Raw genomic sequence first — 11,500 nt, forward strand, 5'->3', positions numbered from 1 at the left:
AAATGGTGTAAAAAAACTCATCTACATAAATTTGCGCCAACTCTGGCATTGAAATGGTATGCTTAGGATCTGATTGCCGACCGAGCAAAGTTGTTTGACATCTCTTCAGCCAATCGGAATCAGGGAGGAAAATGCATTTTCAGCCCACACATTTCCTGTTTGGCCCGCAAAAAGGAGCGTTTTACAGAGGGCGGTTTGTCATTTGGCCACGTGTATTGATAATAATCCACCATTTCGAAAATTCCAGTCCCACTGAGCAGTATGGCGGGACCATTGCCAACTGAACCTACAATAGTTCATTGTAGTAGATAATAGCCCGGCTGGCAGGCGTCTCCTATAGCTCAGTGCTAGAACATCCGAACTAGAAGTCGGAAGGTCAAGGTTCGACTCCTGCAAAGGAGCAGTCGGATTTTTCCCGAGTATTCCAGAGTTACCATCGAAAAACTGGAATATCATCTCTCCATTTCATCTACCTGGGCTAACAATTTCCGTCTCAGTCATTCATTTTAATAGCCAAAAGGTGTAACAGTAGTCACTTTCATATAAAACTTTGAAACGAAACTTAAATCTTCCGAAGGTCCTGATGACGTTCTTTCATGCCGCTTGCAGCAAACCGATTTTGTTTCTCTTTCTGTTTTCTTTTTAATTTATGTTAATGACGTCGTTTATTCCGGTATTTGTGCTTGAAAAGTCATTTGCCCGATGGCAATCCGAAACACTGGTGCAGAAAATACTACTTTATCCACTTCACATTGTTAAAAATATATAAAAATAAAGATTTTACTTCCACAAACACAGAAATACATGTATATGAACCCTATAAGAACATAAAACAACTCCAAGGACAATAGAGCGGAAATGATGAATATCACGCTTGTACAAGAGATAGTGAATGAAAAAAAGATTTGGCAAGTTAAGGCGCAGTTATGAAATGTTTCGCGCAACTTGTCTCGCAATGTTTTGCTGACATTGTGGCGGGACAAGTTGCACGAAACATTTCACATTGTAGCATACCCTGTAAAGGCCAAAATCGTTTCGAGACAAAATGCAAGAGCAGTTGCCGAAAGTACAATTAAGTTCTACTTTTCGTGCAACTTGTCTCGCAACGATTTTGGCCATTGCAGGGTGTGATACACTGTGAAATGTTTCGTACAACTTGTCCCGCCACAATATCGCCAAAACATTGCGAGACAAGTTGCACGAAACATTTCACAGTGTAACAGCGCCGTTAACAAAAGCAATAAACCTGTTAAACTTAGTTTACTTTATGAAGTGGAACTCAACAAGAGCACCCGCATATCACGATTTTGAGAAAACGGGGGACAAAAACTTTCAGAACTGAATTAGTTATAAGTGTGTTTAAGGGCCTGGCTAAACTAGGAAACATTGCTGTGGAAACATTGTCGCGGACGCAAATGTTTCCCAGTTTTGCCACTTGACAAACATTGTTGCGGACGCAAATCTTGCTTCCCGGACGCAAGAAAATGTTTTTGAATCAGGTCAAAAACATATTGCGTCCCGGGCGCAAATTTTGCTTGCGAAGCAATTGTTTTCCAGTTTAGCCACCCGAGCAGCAATCCCAGGGAAACAATGTTTCCTAGTTTAGCCAGGCCCTAAGTATGGAACACTCATTTACCGTTGTCTTTTGCAGTGCAAACATTTTCTCAACTTTGCTTTAAGAACCTGCAGATTAAGAACATTACATTGGCTTATTACACACATGCTCGATTAAGGTTGGCACTATCCAATGGAAAAGGCTATCGAAGCTAATTCAGATATAAAGAGGCTTGTTCTTGATTCAGATTTAATGAATTTACCGCGTGAGCCATGGTAAAGCAAGGACAAACATTTTTCACCTCTTTTTCCTTGTTAGCCAATTCTGATGCCGTTGCAGAAAGTTTCATGTTCAGTGAAGCCAACTAAAAAAGAAGCAACATGGATAATAAACATATGTTTAAAATAGCATTTTAGCAGGTGTTTGACAATTTTATTGTGAATCTCCGTAAAAACGAAGGATTTCGAGCTTCTATTCCATGTATTCTTATTCCGGAATATGGTCAATCGAACGCACCGTAAGTGAATCATACAAACTGAAGTGGATACAAAAAACATACTTCTTCTCGTAAAGATGACACCATCTCTATCCCCTCGCGCAGCTTGTGTGCTATTTCGGACAGCTAAAAAAATGGAAATACGTCATAATTAATCAGAATTTAGGTTCTCCAGTTTTAACAGAATAATTAAAGTCAGATTAAGAGTATTTTTATTTGGAGACTATTTTTTCACACCGTAGGGAATCCAAATCACGTAAGATTTATAGTTCCGTCTGATTTTCAAAAACCTAACAAATCATTTCTATCCAACCCCAGAGCCAAGGACCTGTTTCTGACGTTTCTTATAGGTCTCATGCAGCTATGCTCTAGGACTTAAGAACCTATGAAGCATAATTCCTAATAGATAGATCTTCAAACCGTCAAAGAGGCCAATTGAGAGTTTAATAACCTTAATAATTGCTCGTTTCTACTCTTGAAATTCAGTGTCCGAAACTCTTTCACCCAAAAAGGTGATTCATGAAAGCACGCAGATCTTCCGGGCCTGTTCCAAAAGCCTGGCCCTTTCAATAACCCGAGGCAAAGGAAAGGTTATAGCGAAGTTTTAAACGTAGAGAAAAACTTCCTCGAAGATGTATAGTTTTTCCAAGGTGACTTGCCATGGGGAAAGTGGAAAAATCCGACTATGGCTTTCTGGTGACTTGTTCGGAGGTTTTATTACTGAGCCAAGGCCAAAGGAAACTAGGTCAAGAAGGGAGGTTATGAAAACAGGTTCAGGTGATGATTGGTTTGCTTTAATGTACAGAATTGAACATATGGAATGTGATGGATTCTCTCAAGCTTCATGGTGGAAATACGTGACTATAAACCCGTAAAAATCATTCATGAAAAAGGGAAGGTATTCGCTAGTGCGAACATTTCAAATTGTCTGAATGTTGTGAAAGAATTTTGAAACAGCGTTTACCAGACGAATATTCTTTACCTTTTAGCCTCAAATTTCTCTTACCTTAAGCCTCCAAAGCCGAACAACCCATTAAACACAAGTCTTAGAAGATGAAGTTTACTCCTAGGAAAATACTAGCGGCGTCTTTTTGATTACCTGTGATTTAAGAGAGGAGTTTGTATTCTTCAACACGTTTTCCTTCTCTTTGCCGGCTTCAAGATTTTCCTCTAATCCTTTCTTCTACAAAATAAACAGACGATCGGATATAAACAAATGTACGGAAAAGTCGCAAGAATAATTTTTACGTTGAAGATTATGGATGTGAAAGATATGTAATTCAACTGCGAACTAGTACTGCAGCATTTTGAGATTAAAGATGTTCGGAGTTATAAACGCTACTTTTTGCAGTAGCGAAAGGAAATGTATACAAAAGCAAAACTATTGTAAAATATTTGTGAAATGTTCGTGTCAACATCTAGAATTTGCGAACGGGACTTTGGGCGCGATGCTCAACGAGTTTGCCTTTGAATTCATAAGGTCTCTGAAGAGTCTCTTCGCCAAGACGAAACGCCGCGTCAAGTAGCAAAAGGAAAGTCTGAAAAGTTCAGAATTGAACGGAATCCGAGAACTGCTGAGATTGATTTCTACATGAATAAATTAAGACTTTTTTTCATTAAAAAATAAAATGCAAAAAATTTGTTTTAAAATCAATTCGATTTTCATCTTACTTTGACAAATTTGTGAAAATATGTGGGATAACTGAAATTTTGGGGAAAACACACGTCTGCTGTAAGTTTGATTGACCTGTCGGTGAGACTTTCCTAGCGGATCTATGGGGTAAAAAAATTTGGTTCACCGTATGACCGCACGACCGTACGTATGTCCACCCCTCCATGTATGCCAATGTGACCAGTATCACGTGACCATATCGCGGGCTCAAGTTTAGAGTTCATCAAGGTCGGCTGATTTTCTTAAGTTGACCGCTGACCAGGTACTGGGTTTCAATTTGATCGCAGGCTAAATTCGTTTTTAGGCTTGGCTAAATCTATATATTAGCTGGTGATTCCCTATCTTAGTTTGGATATAAATAATATCGCGTTGTATAGAAGTAAGGTCTCTTCACTTCTTGAATAATCTTCATTGATTTTGTGTTGACGTGTCGATTGTCGACTTGATTGACATTTCATTTACGTGTAGGTGAGACTTTCACTGCTGGTTATTCACTTTATGTCGCGTTATAAAAATTAACCGTCTCACCACTTTTGCAATGATTTCCGCTTGTAAATGTTAATGCATTATTAGAAAATAGTAAATTCTACAGTTTTCTGTACCTCTAACTTCAGGGAGGCGATTTCGATCCGCAATCCACTTTCCTTGTCTCTGCTGGTGTTGAGGTCTTCTTCCAATTCTTTCTTCTGCATGCAATTGAAAAAATTCAACTCGACTGCAGTGTACTTTTTCATTCCACTATTTCAATTTATTTTACAACCACATAACAGTACAGAACAACACCTATCCTAATTTTCCTCTCCTGAGAATACAAGCCGTAGGTAATTTTGGGTCCTTTACCTTTAACTTCAGCGCAGCGTTTGCAATATTCAATTCACTCTCTTTGTATAAACTGGCAACAAGATTATCTTCCAGTTCTTTCCTCTACAAAGAAAATATAGCACTGACATGAGCGGCAACAAAAACGAAGACTTTGAGGCTCATCCACACCAATGATCGCTCATCATTTTTTTTTAAAAGAATCTTAGGCCCAGTCCACACGTATCAGAGTATTTTTGAACCCGCACCTTTTTCTATCCGGATACGCCTTCCGTCCACACGTAGCCGGCGAATTCGCTAGTGAATCCGGAACTTTTTTAATACGCTCTCCAGATTGGATATTTTTTAATCCGATATGAATCTGGAACCGTGTGGACGCCAAATCCGGAAATTTTTTTTATCCGGATGACGTAACAAGATCGAACCCAGTTCCAATTCTCAAGATGGCTGCCGAGGGCTTCATGGCGCATTCTCTGTTACCTCTGTTTCCTTGAGGAGTCCTGAGTACTATAGTGAATCCGGATACAATTGGGAATCTGGAAAAGGTAGCTGATCCAGTAGCTGATCGATTAGTGTGGACGGGCAACTTCGATTTGAATACGCTACGTGTGGATGTAAATATTTTTCAATCCGGAAAGAAAAAGTTGCGGAAACAAAAATATCCGGATACGTGCGGACGTTACCCTTAGTTTCGTTACCCTGGTTGGTCTTTTCCTTCGTCTCGCGTAGCGTTTTCATGAACCTTGGAAAAAACATCCAAAGGCACCCACTAGGGTATCGTTCTACACAAAAACTGGCGCATTTTCAAAGTCTCCACTGCAGAAACAGTTTTCAAAAGTCTCGTTCAAGTCATTGAGTGTTTTAGGGTGTTTTAGTGTGGAAACGGATTAAAACTTATTCGTTTTCAAACAATAAACGCATTGTGGTGATAGGACTTAAACAGTGTTTCAAAGGGTATCAAAGATTAGAGTAAATGTTACTGTTCGTGTACCTCTAACTTTAGCGCAGAGTTTTCAGACTTTAATCTTTGCCCTTCTTCTCTACAGGCGTCGAGACTTTCTTCTAGTTGTTCCCTCTGTAATAAGGAAAACAACATTTGAGTGACAGTTTGTAAGTGAAACTGACGTGAAAACTGACTTAACTGATTCAAGATGATCAAATTTTGTCTTAACGTAGTCAGCATTTGCTGAGGAACTACTCGTCAAATTGTTATGTCGTAATTATATAAACATTAGAGGACAGATGCATTCAAAGATGGCGCCGATTATGTTCCTTTTGTTGCGCTAAACGATTTGCTGACCATGCAGGAGCACCAATGTTTTTCATTTCAAAGATGTTTTTTTACCAGGCGGCCTCTTAGTGCATGACCTAGTGAATGTATACACCACCAAGCTGGACTTGTTCACTGAGCTTGTAAAAGATTCGTTTCCTTTCTATTTTTCTTGCGCATCGTTAATGACCAGTTATCCCTAACCCCCATTCGTGAAAAATGATGTGTCCCTTATAACTTTGTTTCGTTGCAACAAGGTATGAAAGAAAGGAGTGAGGTTTGCTGATTGTTATACCTCTAACTTCAGCGAGGCGTTTTCAATTCTTAACTCGTTTTCCTTTCCATGACTAGCGTCGAGATTGTCTTCCACTTCTTTTCTCTAGAAAGATTGAGAAAATACAAATCATTCCTACAGACTCGATTCATGATTCGGTCTCATTCTCATTCATTGGGACCGAGTTGCAGAAAATGATGTAGATTCTATTATTCTGGCGTTGATAAATGGTCGACTCATGTTGAGTTAAATACCGTCGTTGCTTGGGACGGGAGTAATGTGACAACTTGACCTGGAGGGGAGAGGAATGTACCTTGAGTCTATTCACTACTTGCACAAATCCCATAATACACCCCTTTTACCCCCCAAAAATCTGCATAGGCATTGTTTTCGACTTCTCTTGGGACATTTTTATGTCCCAGGAGAAATTGCAAACAATGGTTATGCAAACGTTTTGGGGGGTAAGAGAGGTGTATTATGGGATTGTGCAAGTAGTGAATTCCCTTGGCTAAAAAGGCGATGCAAGCACTGTTTTGACTTCCAGCTACAGTGGCAAGCCAAAGCAATTGCTCAGTACGTTTGGCATTTTTTTCACTCCGAAAAATGGAGAGGATTTACTGCACACACCTACAATCAAGTAAGGATTCCCGCAATAAATTTCTATAATTCTGGCCTCAGCCAGAAAAGTCGAAAAGTCGAAAGACTCCTCTGGGGATAAAATAATTTGGACCTATAAGCGTACCTCTGATTGCAGCAATGAGTTTTCATTCTTTAATTTATTATGTTCGTCTTTCATAGCTTTGAGATTTTCTTCCAGTTCCTTTACCTACAATCAAGAAATCTTTAGTGAACACTGCAAAAACGTAAAACACCTTAAATACGGAACCGAATTGAATTCCGTATTTGAACCTGGGTTTATCAACATTGGTTATAGGGGGGAGGGGGATGGCTGATAGGGTGCGATATTGAGGACGTAGTGAGTAAAGCAACCCCTGTTTTTAATATTCTCAACCCTTTTCGTTCGAGATTGTAGTTTAACGTATGAAATAAGATCAAATCTGAAGCTTAAAAGACACTGATTTTCCATAATACTGTGCGAAATTAGCCCTGAGCTCTGTGTAAAACTGAGTCGGCAGCAACATCGGATATAATGCGGTGAGCTATTGATGCATGTATAGAGTCTTGCCACTAGAATTTTATTTTTGCACTTCAAGACTCATTTTGGTACAGAGGTAAACAGCCGCATCTGAGAAATATGTGTTGTGTCACTACGCTTGGTAATATACCTTCGACTTGAGAGCTTCAGTCTCGTCACTCAATTCCTTTTCTTCTTCTGTCCTAGCCGCAAGTTCCGCTTCCAGTTCTTTCCTCTTCAATGAAGAAAACATGAGAATGTTATAAAGAGGTGCGAAATTGGAGGTCGACAATTATTGACAACATATTACGTGAGTATGCAATGTTGCTTAAGATGGGCAGACAAGAGGGATCATGTTGCAGCGACAAAAAACTGGTGTAGTGCACACTGAGGCGACATATATCAAGGACGTGTAGCGGGGACATGTAGCAGAGGTAAAATCACAACATGTGCACACACATGAAAATGTTGCGGCACATGTTTCATTAACATGTTGCAGCGACATGTCGCCTCGTGTGAACTGGTACTTTTATAACTGTGCAACACCAATTTGGGCTGATTTTGTCCCCGCGACGTGCCCCATGAAGTTCTGCTACATGTCCCCGCTACACGACCGTAATGCATGTCGCCTCAGTGTGTACTACACAACTTTTTGTCGGTGCAACATGTCGTTGCACCATGTCCTTTAGGTGGGTACGAGGTTAATTTCTAAAAGAAAAAGATCGTTAAGGGAGCTGTTACACTGCGCAATTTCTTATGCACCTTGTCTCGCAACGCCATGACGAGACAAGTTAAACAACACATTGCCCAATGTAACATACCCTTCAACGGCCAAAAACGTTGCGAGACTAGTTGGAATAGATGCCTTTACACCCGACGCGGGTATAACATGCTCTAACTGGTTGCAAACATGACAAGTTTTGTCATCAATCCTTCACAGTTTGAAGGAGGTTCATGCAAGTTTTCCTGGAATGGCAGCAAGACTGGATATCAAAGACTTTTTCGAAGAGATTGACCCTGATCTGATAAAGTATGCTTCAAATACGTTCAGTCAAACTATCGCACGCAAAAGTTTGCTTATGTTAACGGCTGCCAAACTCAAACTTCAAAGAACACGTTTTCCCGTCGTGTGTCCACGCTTAGATGAAAACGACGGTAATTTAGTTGTTGGATGTCTATCTTTTGTGGCGCTTTTTAAGCTTTCTTTCGTGGTCCTCTTTTCTTCTTATGTTAATCCCCTGGCAAATGATAGCGTTCAATGCAATATAATACTTTATTTGAAGAAGGTAACACATTAACCTAACATGTGGCCCTCAATACTAAGAATATACAAAAGAGTGAAATATTACAGAAAAAGCAGCATTAAGGATAAGCCCGAGCAGTGCGTTTCTACACACGAAGAAGCCGAAGAAGTTACTGGAACAATAGAGGAGATGACTGTGCATACATGCGTTATAAAAGTCAAAGGATCCTTCAAGTGTAAAGATAAGGATTTATTCTACGTAAAAAGATCATCGACGTGCTACTCCCAGGAAATTTAAGGGTTGTCGAATAACACTCCAAGAGTTTTAGCAAGAGAAATTTGCTCAACGGCAGTCTCCGCAGTGTCATTAACAGTCACATGAAGGGATTGTTTACCCAAAGATCTTAGTTTCTGAGGGGACGCGAGTAACATAGATTTAGTTTTAGAAACATTAAGAGTCATACGATTTAGATTAGCCCATGCACATATTGTACATCAGCAGCTACGTGGCTCAATTGCAACTCCACATCTTGCACAGTAGCACCAGATGTGAGCACGGTATTGTCATCCGCAAGCAAAGTCAAATTGGCATCAGAGAGATACAAAGGCAGGTCGTTGATAAATAGTAAAAGAACAATGGCCCGAGTACCGTATTTACTGGAATAAGCGCCGCGGCGCTTATTTAATTTTTCGCGCCACAAGTGCGGCGCTTATTCGAGGGCGGCGCTTATCTTATTGTCCCTGCGGGACTCCAACGGACACCTGAAGGGGATCAGAAAGAGCACCTTTAAAAAACTGTTTTCTACGAGCGGGCATTTAGATATGAGCCGACAAGTCGAGTGCAAGTCAAGAACAACCATACACACCGAGTTTATAGAACAGAGTGCGATGGCCGACCAGGTCAAACGCCTTTTTAAGATCTATCATTATAGGTCGCTCCGAAGGCTCCGATCCATATTATCGAGAATATAATCCGACAGAATTATGACCGCAAGTTCACAAGAGTGGAACCATCTAAAACCAAATGAAAATCAGTGAGGAGGCCATGGATAGTGAGAAAATGATAGAATTGAGAATGCTCGAGGATTTTCGAGACAGTGACAAAACCAGAGATAGAAAGAAAATTAGAACGGTCTAAAAGGGAGCCTTACTTTATAGAAGGGAGACACTTAAGCTGAATTTACCATATGTTTGGAAAAATGCCACAGGAAAGACTCAAAATAGAGGTAATCGAGGAAGAAAGAGCCGAAGCGGACATTTTGAGGAAGAAGCCACGGATCCCATCAAGGCCGCCAACAGCCTTGTTCGAAGGCAGTCGAGAAACACTAGAGAAAACAGAATCCTCTAGCTGAGTGATTGGAGGAATGGAAAAATGGTCTGATCCAGCTGGAAGTACAAAATTGGTTAAATAGTTCCAATTCGGACTCTCCGGTAGATGACGAAGTTGAACCGGGGAAGTGATGTTGGTGAAATATTCATTAAAGAGGTTAGATATATCCGCTGGGTCACTGGATGTCATACCGTCGACACTAAGATGACTAGATAAATTAGTACATTTTGAAGGAGAAATACAATGTATGATTTTCCAAAGGTTTTTCGGGTTATCCAAATGATCTCTTACTGCGTCACGATAAAAAGAACACTTGGCTTTATGGATCTTCGTAATTCAGGAGTCTCCACTTGCGGCGGTCGTTAACCATAGAGCTCCAGCCATCCAAAGCCTCCCCTCGCTTATGAGCGCTCTTACACGTGTCCTTGTAACGGAGTAGTGGCTGTCCCTCTATTCTGGTTCCATTAGCTAACTCTCCATATAACAGAGCTTTGACTGGGCCATCATCTTCCAGACGGCAGACAAGCTCTATCTAGGAAAGGCGATTTCTGACCACCTTAGATGACTCTGTTGGGTGTTTCTTAACTTATTTAGGTGTTTCTGTTGAAGGGTCCAAGTTTCGTTGCCATACAAAAGAAGCGAGTACACATTGATCCTCGTGGTTCTAGTCAGATATCAGCAATCGAACACTCTTTTCCGCAATCGTCCGACAGCACAAGGAGCTATTTGTATGCGAGCATTTGACCCTTCGTTCATTATACAATCTCTTGAAACATGGCTGCCAAGGTGCTTGAAGCGCTCAACTCTTGCCAGGTTAACATCATCAACAAAGAAGTCAGATGGGGTTCCAATACTCATGGTTTCAGTCTTAGCAGTAAGAAGACGTTGGAGACTCTCTACAGTATAGCTATCCTGAGTTTCTTTCCCTTTAATCTGCGCAGATCGAAAAGATTACCATGATAATGGAAACGCACTTCTACGCTACAGTCAGGGGTAATGGATTTAAAAGATAGTTGAATAAGTGTAGCTGCGTAGATACCATAAAGGGTTGGGGCAAGTTTGCAGCCCTGCTTCAGTTACACCCGCTCATTTTATCCTTGTTTACATAGGGCCTAGAAGTTTGGGGACCTGCTTGTCAGAAGTACTTGGATCGAATCGACAACTTCTGAAAACGAGGCTACAGATATGGATATACTGCATGGGAAGACTTCAACATATCGACCTTAATTCAAGAGAAATATCAACTATTGTTCAATAAGATCACCCACACTAAAGACCATCCACTCCAAGATTTGCTGCCGCCAAAATGGACAAGGATATTAAGGAAAAGGGAACATGAATTCCAGCTCCCCCAGATAAGAACTGAAAGATGCAAAAACTCGTTTATGAACAGGTGCCTTTTTAAACTTGTGTGATTATATACCATGATGTTTGATTGTCCCTTTTTATATCTTTTTCACCTGATTGTAGATTATAAATTGTTCCTATTTTTCAACGTTTCGATTGTAAAGACTCACCTCTGTTGAGTCTGATTTTTCAATGAAGAAGCTAACTTAATTACTTACTTTTGTAACACCCACCAGCAACTTCTTTCACAAGGAGAAAACTTTTGTCGCAACGAAATTGCGAGACAAGTTGCAAGAAAAATTGCCGAGTGTTACAGCACCTTTTAAAAGTTGGTATGAAATTTATTTCGGATTAGCGCC

General features: G+C 40.4%; 1 protein-coding gene across 1 annotated transcript in view; it reads right to left on the reverse strand.

Moving 5' to 3' along the window:
• Window positions 1-2,081: 2,081 nt before the first annotated feature.
• LOC138020430 (M protein, serotype 2.1-like) overlaps window positions 2,082-11,500 on the reverse strand; it is an 11,282-nt gene continuing 1,863 nt past the window's right edge. Inside the window, exons 4-11 of the mRNA XM_068867418.1 lie at window positions 7,373-7,456; window positions 6,829-6,912; window positions 6,108-6,191; window positions 5,534-5,617; window positions 4,564-4,647; window positions 4,326-4,409; window positions 3,151-3,234; window positions 2,082-2,177 (exon numbers count right to left, since the gene is read on the reverse strand). Coding sequence (XP_068723519.1) covers window positions 2,082-2,177; window positions 3,151-3,234; window positions 4,326-4,409; window positions 4,564-4,647; window positions 5,534-5,617; window positions 6,108-6,191; window positions 6,829-6,912; window positions 7,373-7,456 — 684 coding nt within the window. The remainder of the gene's footprint in view (window positions 2,178-3,150; window positions 3,235-4,325; window positions 4,410-4,563; window positions 4,648-5,533; window positions 5,618-6,107; window positions 6,192-6,828; window positions 6,913-7,372; window positions 7,457-11,500) is intronic.

This window comes from Montipora capricornis, chromosome 10 (genome assembly GCF_036669925.1).
Source record: "Montipora capricornis isolate CH-2021 chromosome 10, ASM3666992v2, whole genome shotgun sequence".
NCBI classification, from domain to species: Eukaryota; Metazoa; Cnidaria; class Anthozoa; order Scleractinia; family Acroporidae; genus Montipora; species Montipora capricornis.